The 27,991-nt window shown below is 49.9% G+C and overlaps 1 protein-coding gene across 1 annotated transcript; it reads left to right on the plus strand.

The window, feature by feature from the left end:
- LOC144731516 (myocyte-specific enhancer factor 2A-like) lies at nt 1-27,991 on the plus strand. The gene is made up of 9 exons (XM_078612627.1): nt 1-119; nt 5,046-5,249; nt 15,598-15,756; nt 17,697-17,901; nt 19,767-20,047; nt 22,044-22,067; nt 23,734-23,803; nt 25,692-25,797; nt 27,026-27,991. The coding sequence occupies exons 1-9, from the start codon at nt 66-68 to the stop codon at nt 27,366-27,368; spliced, it is 1,446 nt and encodes a 481-aa protein (XP_078468753.1). The 5' UTR covers nt 1-65; the 3' UTR covers nt 27,369-27,991.

Raw genomic sequence — 27,991 nt, forward strand, 5'->3', positions numbered from 1 at the left:
GGGAGGGTGCAGGAGGGAGGAAGAGTTTGAGGCCGCCCTGGTGGAACATCTGAGTGAGCGAGACGATGGGGCGTAAGAAGATCCAAATCATGCGGATAGTGGACGAGAGGAACAGACAGGTACGTTCCACACACACACGCACGCACGTGCGCGCACGTTTACATACGGCAATTGTTACAAAGACAAAGATCCCCCCCCCGGATAGCCTCAACAGACTGTTGGGGCAAGTGCTGTTGGCGAGCACCTACGAAGGCCGACGCGGCACACGAGTGGGTGGGTGGCCAGCACCACGCCCCCGGCCGCCTTTGTCTCCCCAATGGCGATGTTGACACACCGATCCAGGTACTCGTTTGAGGCTGAGTCGACTTTGGGGATGCCCAGGACCGATACAAACTGCCGCGCCCCACGTTACGCACGGCGATTGTTACGCGCGCGCGTTCACCGGCAAGTTCTCCGTAGCCAATTCACACGCACGCACACGCACGCGCGCTTCGTGGGGAAGTAGTTACCGTGTTCTCTGAACGATACGATGCACTTCAACCACCGACACCCGCTCTGTAATTTAACGTTGGGGGGGGGGGGGGTGTGCGTGTTTGTAGCGCTGGTAGTTTCGTGGTGTGCCCGTGATGCTGCCCACCGCCTGCCACTCGCTAACAGCACTTGCCCCAACAGTCTGTTGAAGACTATACGGGGGATTTTTGTCTTTGTGTGAGACCAGATTTGCAAAAAACTTTATTGCCACCTTGGTACAAGTTTGCAGTGCGTCTTTTTCGACGCGTCTTATAATCCGGACAATACGGTGATATGCGTGTACCAAGAGGGTAACACAGACACACTGATCGTGTCTTTGTGGAGAAATGGCACAAACGATTTAAAATAATCCTTTATAAATTATTATGAAAGAAACGTTTTGTTTTACCCAAGTATATCCCAGTTGTACTTTCGGCGTCGAGTAATGAATGAAGAATTCCCACTTGGAACTTTCGCAGCGAGCAGTGGATCACCCTGTGTGAGAGAACAGCCCTGCAGCGTGATACTACAGCTAGGGTCCATCCATTTAGTACGTACGCATGGAGGGAGGAGGGGGGGGGTAACCCAAATGCGTACGGTTGCGTATGGGGGTGGGGGGGGGGGTCTACTGACATTGTACGCATAGGAAACGGGGGGGAGGTGAAGCCTCGATAATAATTTGTCTACATTGACCTTCAAATGAGCCACAGTTCAGTTTCTTCAGCTGTCAGACAACAAGTCCTGCCGGGAGAAGTGGGACTGTGGGAGAGGTTGTCACTCGTGTGTCACCGTGCCCCTGACTGCAGCTATCACGCAGCTCGGCAGTGAGTTTGACATCGTCTGGCGGCCTGCCCCATGGATGATGATTCCACGTCCTGCCATCTGGCCTCACTGCAGACTGCCGCTGGCTCAAGGTTTTAGCTGCTGACTTCAGTACTAACACTGCTCTGCACATCGGGCTACTGTCACAGCAGATGTTCAATCGACGCACTTTATATAGAGACTCCTTCACCGATTTTTACTTGTGTTTTAAGATCATAATAGACGTGTTTTTGAATAACCAGTCAGGATTGGATAACACGGTCAAGTATAACTGTTTGTACAAAGCTGTGTGTAAAGCTCGGCCTGGCGTTTGAACCTCGTGGACACTTAGACAAACTTGTTAAAGGTACGCGACTTAATTATTTAATGCAGCCGGCGGTGGACTATCTGTTCGCTTAGACACGTTCATAGTATTAATCCTTGATCGTTTCTGCGTGGATTAAATATCGGCCGTTCTATCGGATTCGGGGGGGGGGTGTAAAAAGTACGGGTGCGTACAGAGGGGTCAAGTTTTGACAGATTTTTGCGTACCTACTAAATGGATGGCCCCCTAGTGCACTCCCGTAGCGAGCAGTGCATCACCCAGCCATTGACTTTACCGCACGTCACTGCATCTGAAGTCACTTCAGTCGCCCACCTTATCCACACTCGGGGCACTGCGCCTATATATGCCCTACAAAGCGCGTTCGTCGCATGCCGGACGGACTAAAAATGTTCAATCTCGGAGCTTAAATAACAAATTTAAGTGACAAAAAAAATGTCCACTCTAAATTACATAATAAATAACAATGCCGTTAAGTATCCAGGAAAGTCTCACTGAAGCCAAAGCACACATTTTTTTGTTGTTTACAGGAGGGTGTCCTCCATTGGGGGGATGTTTGGCCAAATCAAACACCGTAGTGGTAGCGAGTGCCGGCGTGAAGAGCGTGGCCGAGTAACGCTGCAATGGATGGAGCACGGCGCTATGAACTCGGCGGCCCGAGCGAGTGTCAGTTTGATTCACTGAGATCTCGGCCCGCTTTCTGTATCATCTCTCCCTCTCCGCACAGCCCGCAACGATGGATTGGACTTGGGTGGGGGGGGGCCCTTCTCCCTCCCTGAAATTTCGTGCACCATGGCCCGTGCCAACGCCGCCACTGCCTCGGTCTCCCGTGCCCAGCACTATTTCACCCTCCCACAGCATCCACCCACCCACCACCACCCCCTCTTCTCTTAACTCCATTCCCGGCATCGCTCAGGCAGCCTCGCTCCCGCGAGATGTACAGTGGCGGCCTCTTGCCATGTTTACGGCCCCGTTGCTGCCCGCGACTCTCTCCCGTCCGTTTCGATGCGAAGTCGTTGGACGTCGGCCAGTCCAGGTCGCCGTTGCGCACGAGACCCATTGTGGTCTCTTGACGTCTCACGTGGTCAAATAAATGCATAAATAAGTTGTTGAACTTGAACATCCACTGCTGGATGAAAGCTTCGCCCAGACCGCTGTCACCACCCCTCGATATCCCCGCTAAGATGCAATCCCACCAAGTGCCGACACTTGAACCGATCTGATGATTATAATAATGATAATAATTGATGGTTCAAAACAATGTATTCTTATCATCGATAACTTGTGACGGTGATACCGGTTTATCAGATGTCATTGGTTGTGCCGTCTTCTTGTTAGCCACGAATGTTGTTTTGTTTAACCAGCTGAGACCTCGGGAGACCAGGCTGAGTCTCGTTTACAAGAGCGACCAGGGTCACCCAGATGACAAAATCCAAACATAAATTAAGTTGGTAGAGCAATGAAGCCAAGATAAAGCAAAGCTACGAAATTCACGATGAGAGAAATCAACAATAATTGCCGCTCTTGTCAATTGCATTGCCATCTATCACTTAGTTGTAAGCGATGATAACTGTAGTCACTATGATCATCAATAGCATCGCTATTAGCAGCATCTGAGACGGTGTCATCATTGTATATGTGTAGAACTTCACAACAGGCTCTTACCATTGCAGTCATCATCATCATCATCAGTTGCGTCTTCATCGTTATCGTCATCTGTAACTTTTCCGTTATCGTTGGCACCAACACCACGATCATTGCCAGAATTTGCAGCTCCCTCGATATCATCAGCTGCAGCATCATTATCAATATCATGAGGTGCATAAGAACTCATCAACAACAGCCGTTGAAGATTTATCAACATAATCGCTCGTTTTCACATCATCGTAAATGTTAGCATCATGATCAACAGCAGCAGCAGCAGCATCAGCTGCAACTTCATCATCAGCTTCAATTACAGTGTATCAGCAGAACTCATCTTTTGACTGGCAAGTCATAGAAGCCTGTGGGTGGGCGTTGTTGTTGCAACACTTGTGCCTTACAGCACGAATTTGCCTGACTCGATTTCATGTCTGTGTGGAGGTTGTTCTGCATGAGTTTCCTCCGGGATCCTCCGGTTTCCTCCCACAGCTAAAACATTTTTTTTAAAAACCCACAAAAATCTAACTGGCATTGGCCAAACATCCCCAACGCAAAAAATAAAATTTATCCTGCAAATGTCTCTAATGGGACGACGCACAGCAGCAACATCGCCCCCAAGTACAAAACACTTGGCAGGACCCTTCTGGAAAAAAAGAGAGAGAGGCCGGAGATGCAGTGAAACTTTCCGGGGTAAACAAGCAGAAGAGTAATAATCATAACAAATAATAATAATCAGCAGCAACAAATGACAATCCATCTCGACGAGGGCCCAGAACGGGCAGGCGATGTGTCTCTCCGCGGCTCCGGTGTCGTCTGCGAGAGGAGCCGTGCACAGCTTCTTCTTTTGCATGGCTCCTAATGTAGATGCAGATCAACAACTTCAATTTCACGTCACTTCGTGCACGGCTGATGATGGTGGCGGTGATGACTCAAGCTGCAATGCTGCCCGTGCATTGGGGAGGGGAGGGGCTGTGCCCCCCCCACAAATTTGTCGTCATCGATCCGACTAAGCTGCTAATTACGGGCACGGAGTTAATTGAACGAATTAACGCGCACCCGCAGCTGCAGCAGCATTCCATTATCTCTCCACTGCTGTACCACGGATCGGCACAAAATAAATAAAGGAGTGAATCGAATCGCACACTCATACACGTGTAGTGACTGACTCTCAGAGACACTAAGAGTAGGCGGGCACTGTTTATTACCAGCCTTAACAGTTCACGCTTTAGTAACTACGGTTCCCAGTCAGGGCAGCTGGTAGACTGCCTGACTGACGATGCCGAGATGGTGAAGACTCCAGCAGCAGCACAACGGGGATCCCACTCCACACGACAGCCCCGAGCTCCCCTCCCGGGGTCCCTCTTATACTGTCAGCGTGGCCTGGCTCCGCCCCCGGCCACGCCGCCCTTCTGGAACCTATTCGCGGGTTCTCGATGTGACCCTTCCGTGACCTTCCCCCTACATCCCTCTCACGTGGCCTGCTGACAGTCAAGGCTGCTGTGGCTACAGATCCCCTTCCCTGCCAGCAGCCAGCGCTATGCTGCTACGTGACCGATTCTATGTCACTACACACATACAAAGACAAATATCCTCCACAGAGCCAATACAGGTTGTTGGGGCAAATGCTGTTAGCGAGCACCTATGAAGGCCAACACGTTGCACAAGGGGATAGTGGTGGCCAGCACCGCCTTTGGCAGCGGCCGCAGCCGCCCATTCTCTCTCCGCTGCTGCTGTTGCTGCTGCGCCGCAGGTGACGTTCACGAAGCGCAAGTTCGGGCTGATGAAGAAGGCGTACGAGCTGAGCGTGCTGTGCGACTGCGAGATCGCGCTCATCATCTTCAACAGCTCGAGCAAGCTCTTCCAGTACGCGAGCACCGACATGGACAAGGTGCTGCTCAAGTACACCGAGTACAGCGAGCCGCACGAGAGCCGCACCAACTCCGACATCGTGGAGGTACGTGGCGGCCTGCCCGCCCGGTCCCACCCGGCCGACCCTGCCCGGCCGTCGAATTGTAAATGTTGTCGATTTTACTCCCCAACACACCGGCGTGCTGAACTGGTAACTAATTGGCATGTTTCACCAATTCGTTACTAATTGGCTGTGTCCGGTGGTAACGAGTTTAACGACACATTTATATTTATGTAGCTAACCCAAAAAAAACTCTATTATGTGTGCGGGTTGTGTTTGTGGTGTTGGTCCGCTGATACAGCGAGCCGCACGAGGGCTCCATGGTGGCTAGGAGATGTTAACTACCTTGCCTGGTATACAGGGGATCGTGGGTTCGATCCCGACCCTGACGCCTGATGTATATTTGGAGTTTGCATATTTCTCTATCCCCGTGGTCGCGTGGATTTTTCTTCGGGTCCACTGGTTTTTCCCTCCACATTTAGAAACATGCGCTTCGAGTATATGGCTGCGCTAAATGCCCACGTTATAAGCCACTTTGTTGAGCTACCGCTTGTGGCCAGGTCGCTTCTGACAAAGAGCTGCATGATTTAGCGGGCCTTACGTGGTAAAATAAAAATAACAGCGGAGTAATGGTGATCGAGACTGGAGGGGGTTACACGTGGCTAGTAGCCTCCCACAGCCACAGGCATACTGGATGTGGTGTGCTGGGTGGGGAAATATTTTAACCGATCAGAATCGCGTGTGCCGTGCCGTTTTAATGTTTTCGCTTAGATCGATAACCGGTTTATCGATTATCATTTATCAACCCGAGTGTGTGTGTGTGGGGGGGGCAGCAGCAGTGTAGTGGTTAGCGCACACTGTACTACGAACCTGGCCCGCCGAGTTCGATGTCCGTTCACCACCAATAATGGCGACGAATATTTGAATCGGTTCTTGGCCCTTCTCATAGGTTGACTCAGTCTTCGATTGAGCACCTGGCGCTGTGGCAAGAAAAATCGTCGGCACCTACGGAGTCAAAGGTGGTGGTGGCCACCCATCCCCGTGTGCACTCTGTTGGGCCTTCATAGGTGTTCCCTAACAGCACTTGCCCCAACAGCCTGTACAGGCTATAAGGATGGGGGATATTTGTCTTTGTGCATGCATGTGCATGCGTGTGTAGTTCGATTCCTGCTCACGGGCTAACACCCAGTGATGATTATCTGAACCGGTCATGGTCATCACCTAGGTCGACTCAGCCTCAAATGAGTACCTAGTGCGGTGTGTAAACATCGCAACTTGGGAAACAATTTCGGCCGGGCGTGGTGCTGGCCATCCGCCCGCTCGTGTTCCGTGCCGGCCTTCATAGGTGCTACTTGCTAAGAGCACTTGCCCCAACGGTCTGGTTAAGGCTATTCGGAGGATCTTTGTCTTTTTGTTATCTTATGTGTGTGCACGCGTGTACATGTATGTGTGTCAGAGGGCATATATATACAGCGCCACACAAAATGGGGGGGGGGGGGGGGGGGGCAAATGGGCCAATTTGCCGCCCCAAGATTGTCCTGGGTGGGGGGCCCTTCATATATGCGTGTATGAATATATGTACGTTGAACTTCTTTCGCACCGTACGTAGCCAACCGTGCTGATCGGAGGTGCGGGGGAGGGGAAGGACAACAATGTGTGTGGATATTGTATAGGTTTGTGGCAGTTTGTGCGTATATACATATATGTGTGTGTGTGTGTGCGCATGCGTGCGTGTGTGGGGAGCGGTAGTGTAGCGGTTAGCGCACTGCGCTATGAACCCGGCGTCCCCAGTTCGATTCCCGCTCACCGCCAACACCGGTGACGTATTAGCTGAACTGGTCATGGGCCTCCTCTAGGTTGGCTCAGCCTCAAATGAGTACCTGGTGCGATGTGTAACGTACCGGCCTTCATAGGTGCTCGGTAACAGCACTTTCCCCAACAGTCTATATGGGGTATCTGTTTTTTTTTTTATCTTTGTGTGAGTTGTGTGTAGTGTAATGGATATTGTATACGTTTGTGCCAGTCTGTGCGTTTATACATATGTCTACATACGTATATATGTGTGTGTGCATGCGTGCATGCGTGCGTACGTGTGTGAGTTGTGTGTAGTTGGAATGTCCCTGCCAGGTTGTTCCCACAGCTGTCGGGAAAACGAGCCCCTTATTAGGAACGTGCTTGGCACACACACACATGCACGCTCGCTCGCTCGCCCACGCGCACACATAACACTCATACGCACGTGCGTGCAGACACATTCACAATCGGAATCTTTATTTAGACTGCAGGAGAAATCCGATGAGCTGTGAAGCTCTCTTTTTTATCACAGATGTCTAGTTCGGGCGGGTCAGAACGTTACAACAACAAACAATACAAAACCCACGATAGGAATGCAAAGTTTAGGGGAAAAAGGTAAGCAAGTCACTAAAAATAAATATAAATCAAAGTACAGTATGTACACGTCAGCTTTCGCGACCAATATCATCCATAATATAGGTTTTTTTGGGTTAGATCGCCTACATGTAAATGTGTCATTAAAGCTGCCACCGAGATTGTAAATATTGTGGATATTGTGCTGTACTAGTGTAGTGGGTTCACTGAGAGACACACACTAACTCAGGAGGGAACACATTTATTCTATGGACGACAACGGCATAACGACATAAACTGGGTCAGGGCAGTCGTCACACTGCCTGACCCTCTATGGCGAGCACGAAGACCGAAGACCCAAGAGAAGACGCAGCACGGAGGACTCCATTCCAGCAGACAGCCCTGACCCAGCCTCGGGACCTCCCTTCTATGCCCCCAGCGTGGCCTGGCTCCGCCCTCGGCCACGCCCCCTTCTAGAACCTACCAGAAGGTTCTGGGCCATACCCCACGTGTCCCTTCTGTCACCTTTGGCCCACATCCTTACCCTGGCCTATCACATGCCCTTGCCAGCCAACCGGGCTGCTACATTCTCAGATGCCCCGTCTCTGCCAGCCACCAGCACTACGTCCCCTAGGGACCCGTTCCATGACATTACATGCCCTACTGGGAGAAAGGGCTACTATACTCCCAGTTCCCCTATCTATCAGTAACTGACGCTAGGCGCCGTAGTAACGCATTCTACATCACTACATCACCCCCCCCCCCCCCTTATAAAACTCAACCGTTCCGGCTGACCTCCATACCTCAAATAACAGGATGATCTACCTCCAACAACAAATGGCAATAATAACGATAAAAACAATAACAACCATCGACGAGAACCATACGTACACTTACAGAATAAGATTTGAAAAACAATTACAAAAATTTCGGCGAACATACAATAACCAACCCAACGCCCAGATAATGTACACCACCCAACACCCATCAGTGTGTCAACAACCCACGAGCACAGGAAGGACCCAGTTCAACCGGTAACACAATCTGACTCGTATATGCGACCCCCGACAGACGACATTGGGATAAATAGGACGTTGAAGGTGGTTTATTTAAAATAGACGGATTTCAAACGGGTCCTCATCGCCGGACCCCTAGGTGGGGCAGGAACGGTTCCCCCGGGGATCCCGGGGAAGACTTGAAGATGGCCCATTGGGCGCAGCCCCTCCAGGGAAGAAGGAAAAGCAGGAGGAGAAGGAATGGATGCTGGCCGCTCTGCTCTCCTCGGCTAGCTTCCGGTCGGTTCAACCGGTGGTTTCGCGGGTGTTATGTGCCAGGATCCTGTGGACTCTGAGGAGCGGAGGTCGGTAGGGTGGAAGATGACGCTGTCGTGGAGAATTTCCCCTGGTCGGCGTGGCATCCCCTAGAGATGTGACCTGGCAGGCCGCAATTGAAACAGACGCCGGGAGCACTCCTTGGACGAAGAAGAGTCCCACCCCGTTGTTCTCGCTCCTCTCGCCGATCTGCATCGCCTTTCCCGCGAGAATCAACGTTGACCGATGCACAGACCTGGGAGGACTCTGTGCCTTCAGGCACCTCCGTATTCCCCAAAAGTCCTCTGGAAGCAGCCAGCCCAACTCGCCGCCACAAGTTAAAGCGTGCTTGAATGCATTGCGCAACCTTGAGCAAAGATAAGTCGTCCTCTTCCGTGGCGGGCATGAAAACATTCAATTCTTGGGCCAGTGTCAACATGCGCTCCAGCACCAAAGAGTCCAACCCTGCTTTCTCCGTTTTGGGGTTGGCGGCTTGCGCCAGCAAAATCAACGCACTGCGGAAGGCGAGGGGCGAGGGAGCATCTTCGCGTAGCTATACTTTTGCCGCACATTGGATGGCGTTTTGAAGATAGCCGCTATCTGGGTGAAGGCGTGTGGCAGCGTCACTCTGTCTTTCGGTGGGATGGCGTAAAAAAATGCCACCAAGGCGTTGTCATCCAAGGTGGCCGGGAGCGCCTGTAGCACCTCCACATCGGTCCATCCGGCCAGTTCGCAGGTGGCGGTAAAACGCCGCTGAAATGCCGCCCAATCACCCCCTGTGGCAGTACATTTTCTCACAAATCACAGCCGCTTCTTAAGGTATGGCACTTCCCTGCGCGAGTTTTGTGGGAGATCCAATTTGGCGGGAGTCATTCTGTGCCCAGCCGGCAAGATGGCGACCGCCCGCGCAGGCTGGAGCTACCCCGTTTTGCCCGCTCAGCAGTAAACAGTGGCGGGGCTGTCTGGACGTGGCTCTTGCACTCTGGCGTCTTCCTCCGGGTCCTTCATGTCTAACTCTGTCACCAACACTGCTGCGGACAACAGGTCCGCGAGGCGGGCGCTGCGCATCCGGCGTGCTCGTCCCGACGACGGTAGCGCGGAGACGTCGGTTTCCTCCTGCTGTTCCGCCGGGAGAGCCGCCTCAGGAAAATTATCTGGGGTCGCAGTCTCTGGGGCTGTCTGGGGAATCACTTCCCCGCTTTCTTCTTTTCTCGTGAGCATCGCACACCACTAGAAGTTTCTTCTAATTATTTTAAGCACTTCTGACACCAGATATAGTGGATTGACTGAGAGACACACACTAACTCAGGAGGCAACATGTTTATTCTATGAACCACAATGGGATAACTATATAAACCAGGTCAGGACAGTCAGCACACTGCCTGACCCACTATGCCGAGTACGAAGCCTGAAGACCCATTGGAAGATGTAGCACGGGGTACTCCATTCCAGCAGACAGCCCTGATCCAGCCTCGGGACCTCCCTTGTATGCCCCCCAGCGTGGCCTGGCTCCGCCCTTGGCCACACCGCCTTCTGGAACTTACCAGAAGGTTCTGGGCCATACCCCACGTGTCCCTTCTGTCACCTTTGGCCCACATCCTTACCCTGGCCTATCACGTGCCCTTGCCAGCCAATCGGGCTGCTACGTCCTCAGATGCCCCCTCTCTGCCGGCCACCAGCATTACGCCCCCTAGAGCCCGTTCCATGACATTGCTTGCCCTACTGGCAGAGAGGGCTACTACACTCCCAGTTCCCGTCTCTATCAGTAACTGGCGCTAGGCGCCGTAGTGACCCATTCTATGTCACTACACTAGTAACGAATTGGCATGTTCTGTTTACGTGACAAACCTTACTAATTAGCTGTGTCGGGTGGTGGCAGGTTTAATGACACATTTATATTTACGCGATCTCAACCAAAAAAAACCTATATTATAAAGTACAGTATGTAAGTACAAATTGTGAATGTATATCAATTCCTGGCGATTTTTCAACAAGAAAGTAGTGGTAACATGCACAGCCACATGACCAATCGGCTTATAAAATCCATACATGAGCATATGCATACAGACAAGAAACGAACATTTCTTGTGTTCATTCAACGAATGCTTTACTTCGCAGAAACGGGAACACACACACAGAGACTCCTCTACTTACGAAAGGGTTAGGTTCCAGAAGTCTGTTCGTAAGTCCAACTTTACTCCTGTCGATTTCAAACATGTTGTAGGGCATGCACCCTATATTCGGGGAACGGCTTTAAAAGTTGTGTAATCTCCTGTAGATATAGATGCCACTGGCTCTTCACATTCTGTAGATGTAGATACCACCACCACCGCCATCTATTGCGCTGCGGTTGAACTTACGACTCTCGATCCGAACAGCCAACTGGACATACGGACAGATTTGTTCGTTTCTCTGAAAGTACGTTAGGGCAACGTTGGCACGTAGTTGGAACCGTTGGATGCTCTTGTGCTGGGTTCATCAGTGCACTCTGCCCGGCACCTTTGAAATCCTGGGTTCAAATCCAGGTTTTTATCCACCTGCACGTAGTGAGTTCATGGGGTCAACCCAACCACTGCCACCTAACTCCTCAAAATTTTCGCGCACGGAGTTGCCATTTCAGAGTCTGCTATTTTATTATCATTGTTACTCCTGATTGCCCGGGATAGCCTCAATACACTCTTTTTTTGCAGGAGGGTCGTGTCAAGTTTTCGCAGCAGGGGGCAACTGTTGCTCGCGAAGCATTTTTTTGGCACGATAAATTTTGTCAAATTTTGCAAACGGGATCTTTATCGTCCACTGTGAAGCGGACGGCGTGTGTTCTATGTGTCTGTGTGTACGTATGTACGCATACCTGTCAACCGCTCCATCAGTGCCCTACCTTATTACAGACCGATTCAGACCTTATTGGTCACCCCGTGCCCCTTATACATCTCAACGTTCATCCTGCAAAGTCCCATCACAAGGGAGAAACACAAACAAATTGACAAACATTTTTTTTTACCCCTATTGAAACGGCTGTACGCCGTATGGACCTGAAAACTCAATTTCCCTGCACACGAATACGGGGTAAACCGTATGGGTTGACAGGGTATGTGTATGTGTGTATGTATGTGTATGTGTTAGTTGGGAGTGGTGGCGTGGCGGTTATCGCGCTGTGCTACGAACCCGGCGACCAGATTTTGATTTCCACTGACGACCTTCACCCGTGACTATTATCTGAACCGGTCTTGGGCCTCCCGCAGGTCGACCCAGCCTCAATTGAGGAGCTGGTGCGGCGTATGAACATCACCGCTGGGGAGACAAAGGCGGCAGGGAGCAGTGTTGGCCACCCACCCCCTCGTGTGCCGTGCCAGCCTTCTTACGTGCTCACTAACAGCACTTGCCCTAACAGTCTGTTACAGGCTATACGGGGGATCTTTGTCTTTGTATGTGTGTATATTGAATTTCGTTCGCACCGCACGTAGCCAACCACACTAATCGGAGTCACATTTGAAAGAGAATGGCCTTGACCATTCGTCTGCCAGTAGGGGGGCGACGGACGCGATGCGTAATCCCAACTGAGTAGTTTGCGGGCAATTCTCGTCATCTGACGACGTTTGGAAGGCACCTTGGACTGGCCCCTCAACAAAAGTCGCGACGTTGATTGGACTGACCGTTGCCGTTGTAATTAGAACGAGACTGGGTGACCCAGTTGTCCTTTCAGCTTCTCGGCCGCACTCTTAAGCTGTTGGGTGCAGGTGAGTGGACCGCCCTTTCCCGTGACGAGTAAGCCCTCATTGCCGGGGGAAGGCTAGCATAAGTGCCGAATAAAATGTATATTTCCCCGTCCTCAAGTTTTTGTTGTCAATTCAAGTGGCGCTTGTTGGGAGCGGTGGAGAAGGAGTTGTTTTCATGCTGGGCGTGTGGCGAGTGAGATCCGAACCAGACCTGGGCTTCCCCCTTCATCAACGGGCACTGACCATCGTGGTGAAGCGTGGTCAAGCTGCCCCCATGACCGACAGAGCATGGAGAGGCCTTCATCCAGAAAGTGGATCGACATAAGGCTGTAGAGCGGTCGTCTATGCCATTGAAAGTTACTGGGAAAATCGTTGGATGCGAATTTAAACGTCCTTCCTAACAAAATTGCACCTCGCTCGGCACCAGGATGAAATTAATACGCGTCCTTTAAATTCTGATTAGATAAAGCATTTGTGACTAAGTCAATAGGTTGTAATGCACAATGAGCGACACACGAAGAATTCCATCAAATCGTAATTATAATGAAAAAAACATTGCTAAATCAATGTGTTTGTCACCGTTAAATACAGGGCGACGCTACAACTACCATGCAGCAGTGGACTGCAGGAGAAACAAAAAGCTGCGTTCATAAAAGTCAGAATAACTCTGTTGTGGGAATTGCGAAACAAATATCTCGAGACGTGAAGTGCATGACAGTTCTGCTAAGCCAGTGCACACTTTTACCCATAACGCACAATGAGTTTTTATGCAACGTTGGTTTGTTTTGTTGCATTGGACAGAGCCCAATCGTTGAGACTGGGTGCTTTGGCTAATGACATTTGACAACCCCAGCCGAATACGTTTAATAAACCCGACTCTGCCGAAGAGACCCAGAGAATAAAAAATATCTAATAAAAACTGTTCCAGCGTTTGCTTGCTTTAAAAAAACGCCGCGGGATAATGTCCGCGTGGAAAGCCAATGGACTCGAACATGTTTTTTTTATTTTAACGTATGTTTGTTGAACTTCTTTCGCACCGTATTTGTAGACACAGTACAGGTGACCTGGGTCAATCAATGATGATTGATAAAGCAGACTCAGAGGGAGAGATGTGTCTTTCTCTGCGCGTGCGTGCGTGTGAGTGTGTGTCCCCATGTGGGTGCCCGTGTGTGTGTTGGTGTGTCCTGCCCCTCGCGCGCGTGCCCACACGATCCCATCTAAGGCAAGGGCTATGAGTGATGTCATGCGGCTGGCTGTCAGAGCCGCAACAGGTGTGGGTGGAGCAACAGGTGTCTATCCCAGCGATGTGCTGACTGGGGAGGCAGGGAGTGAGAGCTTTGAGAGATTGAGTGAGAGCGTGAGTGAGAGGGTGAGTGGTTGAGTCGGTGAGTGAGTGGGCTGAGAGTCTGAGTGAGACGGTGATAAGAAGTGAGTGTGGTGTGCGTGTGTGTGAACGAGTGAGTGGTTGCGTGAGTGGGGAGCGGTGGCGCATCAGTTCGCGCGGTGCGCTACGACCCCAGCGACCCGAGTTCGATTCCCTCTCACGTCCAACACCGGTGGCGATTATCTGAACCGGTCCTGGGCCTCTCCTATGTCGACATAGCCTTAAATTAGTACCTGGTGCGGTGTGTAATTAACGCCACAAGGAAGACAAAGGCGGTCGGGAGGGGTGTTGGCCATCCAACCTCTCGTGTGCCGTGCCGTCCTTCATAGGTGCTCGCTAACAGAACTTGCCCCAACATTTTCTTATGGCTCGACAGAGGATGTTTGTTTGGTTGAGTGAGTGAGTTTTTGGCTTTGTGAGCGGGAGTGTGAGTGAAAGTGGGGGTGGTGGAGGGGGCGGGGGTGGAGTGCATCCTGGGGGCTATTACCCCCCCTCCCCCATTTAGTGCATTGGGGGGCAAACAACAGACCTAAGTCCCCCACTACAAATCTATGTGGACGCTTGGGTGGAGGCCGATACTGACCAACACAGATCAGAAACATGAACGGAGAGAGTCAAATACAGGTGACAGATTTGAGGTTTTTAAGAATAATTCTGGTGGGGGGGGGGGGCTAACTGTAAGAAACGCAGTCCAACATGGTGAATTATGGGAATAGCTGCCCCTGACACACATCATCATCATCGTCATCGTCGTCATCGCGGTCCATGGGTAGATAGCCCCGTAGGTGGTCACTGCACCCTTCGCCAGTTGTTTCCACTTCGCTGTCCGTCTTGCGTCAATACGCTCAAGCAGTGGCGCGCATCTTTCTGGCACCGACGTCTTATATCGTCGTCAAGCCATCCTTTGTTCGGTCTTCTTCTCTTTCCGGTTCCTTCTATTTTTCCCAACAACACACTTTTACATGTTGTTGTTGTTGTTGTTATCCATCCTACGCACGTGTCTGAACTTTAAAGGTGCATTGAAAAATGCTGATACTCCTACTGATACTCCTGCTGTTATGGAGTGACTCAAACTGCCAGCTATGGCTGCAAAGTTTGGTCGTACATGTTATGTATATTGTTTATTGTTAAATTTGAATCACAGTTCCTATGATCACCGTTACGTTGTTTTTATAGCTTTATTTTGGTGATTTCGAAAACGTCTTGGATTAGCCATATTTGTTTGTTGTTGTACAGAGTTAGACTGATAACTTTTATCTAAATTGTATTATGGTTGTTATTGTTTGACTTGCATCCCACTGAGATTTTTGCATACAGCATTGATATACGATGCTTTTTCAGGAAGACTTTGCTGTTTTTTCCTGGATTTTTCTGTTTGCGCGTAGTCACTTTAAGACGTTCCTTGTTCATGTTTTTGTTTGTTGCGGTTACACCCGATTCAAGAGCCGAATGGCTCACAGAGCCATACCTAATAAATGAACTGAACTTGTCCAAATAGCTGCCCCTGACGCAACAGCCCACAGCCTTTCACGCTCATCGCCCGCTCCCAGCCAGAGTCCGCGTGTCCACCGTTGTCACCAAACGCTCTTGCCCCTCTCCCTTCCCGGCTGCCTCAGGTGCTGAGCAAGAAGGAACACAAGGGAGGTGAGAGCGGCGGCGAGGGACAGGATGGCGACGGCCTCGACGGCGGATTCCTGCTCGCGCCGGGGACCCAGGATAAATACCGGCGCATCAACGAGGAGTTTGACAGCATGATGCGCAGCCAGAAGCTCGTGGTGAGCGCGATCCGCGGGTCGCTCGGACAGTCCGAGGTTTCGGCGTCGTTGAGTAGGAGGACGACGACGACGATGGCGACCATATGTGGAGTAACCTTTCTGCGCGTGTGTATGTATGTTGAACTTCTTTTGCACCGTACGATAGCCAACCGTGCTGTGCGGGGGGAAGGACAACAGACTAAACACAAAATTCAGTTCTAAAGGGATGAGTTTTCAATCTAAATTTAAAGTGCATAGCTCCAGTGGCGTCCTGATATAGGAAGGAAGAGCATTCCAGACGGCCGCAGAAGCGCATCTGAAAGCGTGCGATGCAGTGACCGTCTTTGTTCGATGGCCAGCCAAAAGCCGTTTCGAGGATGACCGGAGTTTGCGTGATGGTTTATCTGATCTCGTGAAGGAGCATAAACCACCACGTGAACTCCGCTCACCCTCGCTGCAGCAGCGGCGACTTTATGGATAGCCATCGAACAAAGACGGTCACCGCATCACGCACTTTCAGATGCGCTTCTGTGTCCGTCTGGAACGCTCTTCCTTACGATAGTAGGAAGCTACTGGAGCTTAGCACTTTTAAATCCAAATTGAAAACTCATTTCCTTACAACTACTCTTTGTGTTTAGTTTGTTGTCCTTCCCCCGTACCTTCAAATAGCACGGTTGGCTACGTACAGTGCAAAAGAAGTTCCACATACATACGTGTAACAATAGAACAATAGGTTTTACCCTTTCTGGCAATAAAACTGGTGTCAAGATGTTACAACACCAAACAGAATCCTGTATTCAAGGAGTCCTGTCTGCATTAACCACACGCATACTTGTGGTGAGCATGCAAACAAAAAAACATGCCCTGGTAATATATGAAGCTTTATCTTTGAAACTGATTGGTCCAATCAGTTTGAAAGACAATGCTTAGTTACGTTTTGTGATTCCGTTAATTGATTTTTGATCGCTGTGCAGCATTTCCGTGTGCGCTGAAGAAATACTAAAGATTGTCACGATTGTTCACGTGACAAAGTTACTTGTTTTGCTGTGCCGGGTGGAGGAGGGTGCACAGCACACATCGGCGTTTTACTCACGTGGCAATCTGACCCAATATGAATGAATTGATTGACAGACTTGTCGTTGTGTCTCTTTCTCTCGATCTCTCAGTCTCTGTGTCCATATTTAATGTTTTTTTCTGTCTCTGAGTGTATCGAAACTTTAGCTTTTTGCGCTGCTGCATGTTAAAGCTTCGATCATTGCCTCTATCTCTGCCGATGCCTGCCAGTGTATCTGATCTGCCCTCTCACTATCACGCTTTGTGTTTTGGTGCGTCTATATTTGTCATTTCTTTCGTCTTCTCATCTCTCCATGTGTATTCGTGAGTCTTTTCTAGACTGCAGTATTTAAAAAAAATGCTTTGCTTGAATTTAGGTTCCTTTTTTTAAAATAGGTCAAAGGTCACAGATTTAGCACAACTCTTCATCAAAACCACAGGTCCCCGGTTTCTTTCGGTCGGAATGATCCTCAGGTCGACTCTGTGTGGTGAACATTACTTGGACGAGTAACAGTGACTTGACAGTCAGGCTGACAGACGGACATGTGACATTTTTCGTCACGTCAATCACACTGTTTAGTCTGACCCTCTCTCTCCTCTTCTCGTTCCTCGTGCCTCTCTCCCCCTCTCCCCCCGTGCCCCTCTCCCCGTGCCTCTCCCCCGTGCCTCTCTCCCGTGCCTCTACCCCCGTGCCTCCCCCCCCGTGCCTGTCCCCCCGTGCCCCTCTCACCGTGCCTCTCCCCCCCGTGCCTCTCCCCCGTGCTTCTCCCCCCGTGCCTCTCAAACCCGTGCCTTCCCCCCCCCCCCGTGCCTGTCCCCCCGTGCCTCTCACCCCGTGCCCCTCTCACCGTGCCTCTCTCCCCTTCTCTCTCCCCCTCCCCCCCCGTGCCTCTCTCCCCCTCTCCCAGCCGGCCTCTGGCTTCCACCTGCCGATGTCTCTGTCGATGGGCGACCCCTCGGGGGTCTCGCTGCCGTCCTTCTCCGTGGGGGGGCCCTCAGTGGTGGACTCGAGCCCCTGCGGGATGCTACCCCCTCCGCCCCCTCCCCTCCATCCCCAAATGCAGGGGGCGCTTCTACGTCTCACGGGGGGCTCGCCAGCTCCCCAGGCCCAGGGTAAGGCACGAACGACCCTCACTGAACACTTCCTTAAACTCTTTCTTAGCCGGAAGCATAAACATCGTCATCATCATCATCATCGGAGTAGGCTGCATCCTTTATTATTTCAACCGCACCTCCCACGCAGTGCATCCTGATGTATCGGACCATGGGCGGTACTTGAGTCCTTCAGGGATTGCAGACCAAATACAAAGTTCATAAAAATCTATATACAGGAGTGGTAAAGACAAGATAAGTAACATTAAAAAGCTAAAATGTGTTTTTTTTGTTCACTTCATTTGAGTTATTTATACACCATCTGAAATTCATCTCTCTCTTATTTATTCTCAAATTAATTAATTGCGAGTGGCATAATATTTCAAGGTCATCTGGAAGCCTGTTCCACAACTTTGGTGCCAACATCTGCTGGACGTCCCACAGTTGGGCAAAGGCCTCCTGCCCCAATGTCTTCCACTCTTCACAATGTTCGACCACCTTCATCCAGTGCGCTTTTCTAAATCTTCTCACCTCGTCTCACCATCTCATGTTCTGCCTTTCTCTCTTTCTCCTTCCCTCCATCGGCAACCCGTTCCGTCGCTAATCTCTGCCCTCTGCTATTCGGTGTCCTGCCCAACTCCATTCATTTATTTATTTATTTTCAATTTGTTAATTTCATGTTTTCCGAATTTCAACTCCCAAATGTTAGCTTCTCATTTTGCCCCTCGTGAACACTTACTGGTCGATAATAAAAAAAAAATCACTACGCACCTGAAAGAAAACACGAGCGTGATTGTGGAGAATGTATATATTATATAAATCCGCAGATAATGTCTCCTTCATAAGTCCGTCTCTCTGTTCCTGAAATCATCCACTCCCAGAAGACCGGGCGGCTCATGGGTTGTGTAAAAAAAATCTTAACATTCTTACGTGGTGAGATGGATATGAAGGAGACTTACTGCCTGCTTATTTTGTTGTTACCATTGAACACCGATGTTGATTACCAAGGAATGCCTCACTGAGCCTCAGGACTCCATCTAAAGAGTCTTACAATGGGACATTTGGTTGCTTCCTCTTTTGAATATTTTCTGTTTTACCTCTGTGAGGAAACTGCCGTGGCCAGCGAGAACACTCATAAATTTGAGCTCAGAGAGAAAAGACAATAATGGAGTTCCTCTGCTGAGTGAATTGACACTAACCACACAAATCGATCTTATATTCCCTAGCTGTTCTCCCATCCAGGTGCTGGTCAGAGTCAACCCAGCTTAGCTGCCAAGACGTGCCGAGGTCATCATTAAGGGTGGCTTGTACGTGGCACGCACGTAATACTAATAATGCCTTTTATTTACACCCAAAAGCCTCGCTGAGTCTCAACACTATTTTTCAGATGTTTGGCCAATTCCATTTAATGAGGCATTTTGCTCCCGGCGAGTAAATTATCCGGAGAAAATCGACACTTACGAGGTGGTAATACTCCACGTTCCACACAGATCGATTGTGCTGTAATCTCCTGACCACCTCACACCCAAAGCCAAAAGCTCCTGGTACTCCCATCTTCGTACTCCCATCCTGGTATTCCCACCCCAGTAATAATCAGACTGGAACCTGCTCAGTTTCCAATATCTGACAATTTCGGCTGCATTCAGGACAATATGGTCATAATTGCATGATGACGTACTACATGCTGCCGGGCTCGATGGTGGTGTCTCACTGAATATTTTCCATGGCACTGGTAGACGGAAGCAATCACGTTGCTCGTTGCCAGAACCAAAGCCAGAGGGTATACTGGATGTGGTGTGCCAGCTAGGAAATATTTTCCTGGTCTCTGGCCCAGACAGGCCGAAATGAATCCCTGTCCCGTCTTTCCTCCCCTCCCCTCCCCGCAGTCAACGGCTACTGCAGCCCAGCCCAAGTGTCACCCAGCCACCTGGGCTCACCGGGAGGGGGCAGTCTGGGGGGCAGCAGCACGGGGGTGCAGGGCCTGCTGGTGGGGGGGGGCTCCGGTGCGGGGGTGCTGGGCCGCGCTCCCCCCGGGCGCTCCCCGTCCTCGCCGGGCGCGCTCGGGGCGGACAGCTCGTCGCCGGGACTCGGAGTGGGGCTGTCCAACTCGGCGGGGCGATCGCTCGCTCAGGCCGGGAACAAGGGCGGCCTCATCCCAACGGCGCTGGTGAGGACCGCAGTGGCTGTGATGGCCGTGGAGGTGCTTGTGGTGGTGTGGGGAGCGGTGGGTGTAGTGGTTAGCGACCTGCGCTACGAACCCGAGTTCGATTCCTGCTCACGGCCAACACCCAGTGAGGATTATCTGAATCGGTCCTGGGCCTCTCCTCGGTCGACTCAACCTCAAATGAGTACCTGGTGCGGTGTGTAGTAAACATCGCCACTGGGGAGACAAAGGCGCCCAGGCGTGGTGTTGGCCATCCACGCCCTCGTGTGCCGTGCCTGACTTCAGAGGTGCTCGCTAACAGCACTTGTCCCAAAAGTCTGTTCAGGCTATACGGGGTATCTTTGTCTTTGGTGGTGGTGGCTAGCAACACGATGCATAGACTAATCCCCTTTCCTGCTCGTGCGTGCAGGAAGAGATTCCAACTCCCTGTTGTCGTGCTTCTTGACGAAGGGTTGAAAAGTTGACGTGTTAGCTTCTGTCTGTAAGTCGTCCGTCCCTAATGGGGGGGAAGGAGTGGAGCAGCACAATAACCCTGATTAAATAAAAGCACATGATCCAATACGAAATTAAAACTTTTCGCAAAGTTGCGTTGCTGTTAGCGAGCGGTGAATGCGTTCTAAGACGACGTAAGCTACGCGTGATGGATTTCGTCCGATGGCAGTTCCGATCAGTGCGCAACGATAACGACAACGCACACGGCGCCTGTCGTGGCCATTACAAAGCTCCCAGCAGTGGAGCGAAACGTTGGATATCATCCCATAGCGACGTGCGGTACCGCCCGAACTCACATTCGGAAGCTAGCTGGCACCGTTGGCTACGTAAGGTGCCGAAAGACGTTCAACGTGCGTACACGCGTGGGGCCGATTGTGCGTGGCATGCACCGAGTCATTTTTCCGACTTCTCATTGTAAGCACAGTGGCGGATGAGCTTTCACTGTCGCCGTGGGATTCGTCCGCATCAAACCGTGGCAGGAGCAGTTGCGGACGCTTGACGCACAAATGGAACATTTCTAAAACTCCCCGGTGTGCGACTGTGGTCACCACCCAGAAGGGAAAGCCACGTGACACGTAACGACTCAATGCCCGATTCAATAATGTTGTCGGAGGCGTCGTCGCAGCGATGCTGCACCACTCCGCGACTCCTGACGCAATCGTCTGCCTCAACCACCTGAGTGTAAAATCACAGGTGTTGCTCGACAGCAGTGGTTCTTAACCTGGGGTGCACGCTGCACCCCCTGGGGGTGTGGCGAGATGCCCTTTCTGGGGGTGCGTGACGTGGCCAGATTTCTTTTAGAAGGTATATAACACTGGTCAACAACAAAAAAAAACATTTTTTTCCGGCCTGGACTTTTGCAGCTGTTTTAGACTAATGTCAGGGCGCTGATTCCAAATCTGATCTCAGATTTGCTCTATCACATCTCATTTTTATGCTATCGGCATACCCAATTTTCATTGATTTTACCCGAAAATAACTCTGTCACTTATGATTGCAAGTTGTTGCGAGTCAGTGACTGCTTTAGTGTTAACATATGGTGCTGTATTTTTAGGATAGTGTGTTTATAATATCATTTTATGTAGATATCCACATTAATTTAATATTTTTCTTCTGCAGTTTTTATTGAAAATGCAATATTTGATATCTATCTCAAAAAGCTGATGTGATAGACAAAAACTGATGCCAGATTTGGAATCAGCACCCCAAAATTACCTTAATACCGTTGGAATACCTTATGCCAGAAAAAGTGTGTTGACCAGTGTAATCGAAAACACAAACGAAGCACGGGCACGTAACTGCGACTACTTTGTTCCGTCAAACCCTCTATGTATTTATTAGCGTTGAACGTTGTTTTACGATTGAGAACCAACGGGGTGCAAGGTTGCAGTAAAGGTGAGGAACCACTGCCCTAGAGCAATTTCACCCGTACGAAAAAGTGTGCAAGTGTGTGTGGGTGTACGCGCCACACTCACCGGATGCGTGTGGTCGGTGTTCATACTTACAGCTCGAGGAGCAAGATTTGGATCTGGTGAGTGGAATGGTTCCCGCTGTTTGGTTTGGTCCTCAGCTCAACATCGCTTCGTGTGCCACATACAACTTAATCCGTGCTTGGACCTTTTGCGTGGATCTGTTTCTGCATGGGTTGGACTTCTGTGAAACTAAAACGAATGCATTAGAAGGGGTGTGTAGTGTAAACAAAGGCTGAAAACTAAAACTAAACAATTTTTTTTTTACCAGATAATCTCCACTGAGCTGTGTAACTCTTTTTCAGAAGCAACGTGGCCACAAATGATAGCTCAACGATGTGGCTTATCGTATAGACATTTATAACAAGCGGAATACTCTCTTGCCATATGTAAATTCATAGCAGACAAATACTCCACACGCATGCTTTTAAATGTGGAGGGAAAAACCGGAGGACCTTGAGAAAAATCCACGTGACCACGGGGAGAGAGACACCGCAATCTCCAAATATACAGCAGGCGTTAGGGTCGGGACCGAACCCACGACCTCCTGCACACCAGGCGAGGGAGTTAACATCTCGCCACCGTGGTGCCCCTTTAACACATACGATGATACATTCTAGATGAAAACATGTGCACTAAGCTGATGTCTAACAAGCGACTTGCAATGGGGAGACAAAGGCGGCCGGCCTGGCTTCATGCTGGCAACCCCCCCCCCCCCCCTCATTTGGCGTGCCGGCCTTCAAAGGTGCTACTCGCTAACAGCACTTGTCCCAACAGTCTGTTAAGGCTGGGGGGGGGGTCTTTGTGCCCTACGGAAGCGGGGATTTCACTGTGCCTTTCTTAATTGCACTCTGGGTAATAGGTGGCTGATTCAGTGCCCACGGTCAGGAAGCTGAGCCGGCACCTCTCCTCTCCCGGGTTCTGTTCCCACGTGAACAACGCGTACATTGGCTGTGAGGTCCTTGGGGGGATGGGGGGGGGTGCAGCTGGGGCCTCGTGTGCGATGAGGTTCATAACCTCATCCAGTTTAACAAACACGATTGTCATGGTTTGGTATAGATCTGCCGTGCATGTTTATGTGGGTGTGTCGATATGTGCTGCATAGGTGTTCACTTCAAGCACTTGCCCAAGTCGTCCGTATGTCTATCGGGGAATCTTTGTCTCTGTATATGTCATGTACTGGTCGTTTTTTATAAATGTTTACCGAATACCGATTTTTGGAGCTAATCGGGATTGCGTCTCAACGAGTTTGTGAGAGAAAATAAAGGTCTTGACGCAACGTTTTGCTTCACTTAATCGGTATGCTGTAAAACGGTTTATGCGGTAAAAGGGTTTTAAAAAAATCAGCGGACTACCGGTTCACTCAGTAGGGTTGGCAAGCACGCAGTGTGTGTGTGTGTGGAGCAGAAGCAGAGTGGTGTATGACTTGTGCTACAAATCCCGTGACCTGGGTTTTTTTAAAATAAGTATCCGAGTTTGATTCCAGCAAAGACGAAGTGCCATGGGTGATCTGAAGCAGTTCTAGGTCTCCCCTAATTTGACTCAGCCTCAATTGAGTAGCGGGTGTGATGTGTAAACATACCTCATCGGGAGACAGGTGGCAGGGCATGGTGCTGGTCACTCACCTGCTCGTGTGCCGTGCCTGGCTTCATAAGTGCTCGCTAACAGCACTTGTATCAGCCGTCGGTTATGGCTATACGGGGGATCTTTGTCTTTGTGTGTGTGCAGACTCGGAGACTTGGCGTTGCCCAGGCCAGTTCATCGCCTGGGTTCCACTGTGTGATGCCATCTTCTTACGGTGTGGGACACACACGTGCACGAGCAACATTACGAGAATTATCGTTATGGTTATAGCCATTATCATCATGATGAGCAGCGTCACTGTCATCGTTATCATCGTTATCGTCAATAATTAGGATGGGCATCATTATCATCACAATCAGTGGCAGCAGTAGCAGCACCGTCAATAGGTATCGTCATTGTCATCATCGTACTATTGTTATCGTCATCAGCATCCGCCGCACTTGCAGCAGCATTTTCAGTTTCACCATTAACACATTCCTGCGGAGGGAGCTGGTAGGAACGTTGGGTTGCTCGGTCAATGGCCAGGGTCAACGGCGGCGTGGTGTATTCCGTAAATATGGACGACTGTGAGGGCGGGCACAAGCCGGCATGAGTAGGTTAAACGTTGAGTTTTATAAGGGCACCACGGGGTGACCAGCCCCTCCCCACCCTCCCCTACAGCCCCTCCCCACCCAGCCCCTCCCTGCACGACGGACGGACACAATAATCCCCTGTGGGCTGGTGGAACCAGTCGGTCCTACCAGTATCAGCAGCTGAAGCTAACCATCAGCAGCAGCAGCAACATAAGCAGCAGCATTCTTAATCATAAGCTGCAGCTTCATCATAGTCACCACCATCACAATCATCATTTTAGTCAGCATCAGCTGTTGCCATGCAGCCGTTTTGTGCCCAGAGGAATTGGTCCCAAGCTCAGCACTGACGTCTGACCATGAGACACACACACGCACACGCGCACAACCCAGTGATGCATTCACTGCGGACGGACGGACGGATGAGCTGCCATGGCAGCCACACACCACCCCCTGCATGTGGTCTGCCCCTTGTGAGAGAAAAGTACCACGGGGGTTGATTTTTCTACGTCTGCAAAACAAAAAAACGAATTACCGGCCATTGCGCTCACTTCATCAAGGTGGCCCCACTGTACGAGTCGCCAGTTATGTTCGGGGTTACATTTGTGTTCAAATGTCACGAGTCAATTGCATGTCAATTTTAGCATCACCAGAAGCCACATGCAAACTTCATGTTAAAATTGGCACTGTTTTAACACGGTCATACGAAAGATGATGATGTCCATCTTAATTTGATTATGAACAGTTTATGTGTTATTCGTGGGTTTCGGTCGAATGTTGATGAATGAATCAATCGTTAATTATAATGAACACAAAATCGTCATTACTGTCGTTGTGGAGAATATAAGTAACAAAATGCATATCTAAATAAGTTCCCCAGAATTTATTTTAAGTGAGCCTGATGATGTACTGAATGTAAAAATTGATCAAGAATTTTTCTTGCGTTGAACCAAACCTGCTGATAGTATGCACTCCAAGAAGGCCGTGTGGCTGGTGGGATGTGAGAAAAATACTTTTATATATTTTTATGACAGATATGCCAAGGAGGTGAATTGCCTGCTTATTTGTTTTGTAATTATACATAGGACTGTAATGATGCTCTTCCCCATTCTAACTCGATAGTCACCATCCAGTGTTGGGATAGAATTGAAAAATCTATATTTTGTTGTTGTTGTTGTTGTTTAACATTCGTGAGTCATGTGAAGTAATTACACACGACGTTCATGCATGAATGAAAAACACCCACTTTTTTAACCATGTATATAGCACTATTGTGGACAAGTGCATAATATATAAATACATTTATGTCTATACCTTCTCATAAAAAATATATATTTAAGTTCATCAGCCTATGGGTCTTCTGGATGTATGTTGTCCGGCAGAATTTGTTTAAGCAACCAAACTCTGGACTGGTTTCATTCTCCTGGTTATCGTCGGCGGGGTTGTGCCACAACTGGCCAAATTAATATTAAATGAGGATCGTAATAATATAAGTAAACGTGCGTCCGCGTGTGTTTGTGTTCATCTGGACAGATTTGGGATTGACTGGTGCTGAGCTGGCCACCCTGTCCAGCTTTGGCCCCATGTCGCCCTGGCAACGACAGGGAGCACCTCTTGGGCCCACGCTCGGAGCACTCGCGTGAGTTCCTTGACTACGCAGGCATGGGAGAGGGGGCCACACGACAAAAAAAAACAGAGACAAAGATCCCCCGTATAGCCTTTTACTGACTGTTGGGGCAAGTGCTGTTTGCGAAGGCTTATGAAGGCCGGAACTGCAAGTGAGGAGAGGGGCTTGCCAGCAGCACGCCTGGCCCCCTTTATCTTGCTAGCGGTGAGTCTAAAGACTCGGCGAGGCTTTTCTGATGAACTAAACTAAATATAAAGGTGCAGGCTTGCAATTATATTCTTGGTTCTTTCGGTAAAGTCACGTAGAATGGAAATAATAAAATAATATTAATATAAAACAATACAAATTCTCACGACGTTTCGACTGCAACACAAGCAATCCACAGCAAGAACATTTTCTTGAAATTTTTTTTTTTTAATTTGCTGTGGATTTCACACCTGATGATGATTGCTTGTGTTGCAGTCGAAACGTCGTGAGAATTTTTATTGTTTTATATTAATATTATTTTATTATTTCCATTCTACGTGACTTTACCGAAAGAACCGAGAATATGAATCCCTGCAGTCAAGAAAGCTTTAAATCAAAATATAGGCTTGCAATTGTTTACCCACGCCAATCCTGGCAGTCGGAACTCCACTCGTGGAAGCTCTCGAGAGCCTCTTCTACAGTGGAATTTTGGCCTACTCTTCCACGCTGGCCAAACATCTTGAAAGAGTTTGGGGTACCCACACATGACCCCCACCACATGTGACCGGCTGATTGGTTGACTGTGGAGTACCTGCTAGTCTGGATGGACATCTCCGTGGACAGAGGCGGTGTGGATTTAAGAAACGCGTACCGTCGTTTCAGCTGCCATGCTGGGAGAGCGAACCAACAGCTCCGGTGTGATAACCAGTGCACAACGGTAGTATTTGCCAAACAAAGGGCAATGATAATCATTATTAGTGATGAAGAGCCATACTCTTTTTGTTCTTTCGGTAAAGTCACGGAGGTAGAAAAATAAAATAATGTATCACGACGTTTCGATCGCAACACATTGCGGTCGTCCTCAGGTGGAAAAAATAATAAGAAATAATATTAATCCACTGCTGGATTATTTTTCAGCAGTGGATTCTTTTTCTACCTATGTGACTTTACCGAAAGAACAAAAAGAGTATGGATTCCTGCAGTCACGAAAGCTTCAAATCAAGAATGAATAGCCAATAACCGCTTCTCCTCATGCGACTTCTCTCTATTCCAGGGACCGGGCTTCGGGCATCGGAAGCTCCTACCTGCCTCACCCGCATCAGCAGCAGCAGCATCAGCAGCAGCAGCAACACCAGCAGCAGCAGCACCAGCAGCAGCAGCCGCCACAACAACACCAGCTGCACAGAGTACAGGGAGGCACGCAGTCAGACCACTCTCCCGCCGACAGCCTGAGCAGCTCCGCTAGCTCGTACGACGACGGCACGAGCGACCGGGACGACGTCGCCAACTCAAGCGTCCGTTCCCTGGGCCACGCATCGCACGGGGCCTCTCAGGGTTCCCTCTCTCCTACCTCGGCCAAGCGCCTACGGCTCGGCGAGCAACGGTGGATCACATGACGGAATTCAGCTGCCGCCACCCCCGTTTTTCCCTGCTGTCACCTCGTCCTCTCTCACTCCCCCCCCCCGCCGCTCAACAACCCCTGATCTTGAATTCTTGCTCTTTTTCTGCTGCGTCCCAACTGCGGCCACCCCACGCTGCTGCTGCTACCATCCACACCCTGCAGGAACGAATGGGCCTCCGAGCGTTGTATGCACAGGGTGCTCATTTGGGTGACAGCTAAGAGATAACCTTGGTTTATGAAAAGGGAAATAATCGAATACTCGAAGCACAGCTTACTCTTGGCCACTTTTACAGTTAGCGTATTAAAGGAGCTTGAATCGTGGAATATTTTGAGGCCAGAGAACTATTCTGTGGCCATATTTAATGATGTGCATGTCCACGCCGTGATTGTCTATTGAGGCACAATTTCGAGGCACCGCTAATTGGCGGCAGACTCTGGCCCGATAGTAAACTGCATTTCTGTGCTCCAGAATCTGTCGAACGTCCCCAAGCGCCGCTATTGGCGCGATTGATTACCCATTAAATTTGGATTTGAAGCTTTCGTGACTCCAGGGATTTATCTTCTTGGTTCTTTCGGTAAAGTCACGTAGAAGGGAAATAATAAAATAATACAAATAAA

This window comes from Lampetra planeri, chromosome 39 (genome assembly GCF_965212315.1).
Source record: "Lampetra planeri chromosome 39, kcLamPlan1.2.h2, whole genome shotgun sequence".
In the NCBI taxonomy this organism is placed as follows: domain Eukaryota; kingdom Metazoa; phylum Chordata; class Hyperoartia; order Petromyzontiformes; family Petromyzontidae; genus Lampetra; species Lampetra planeri.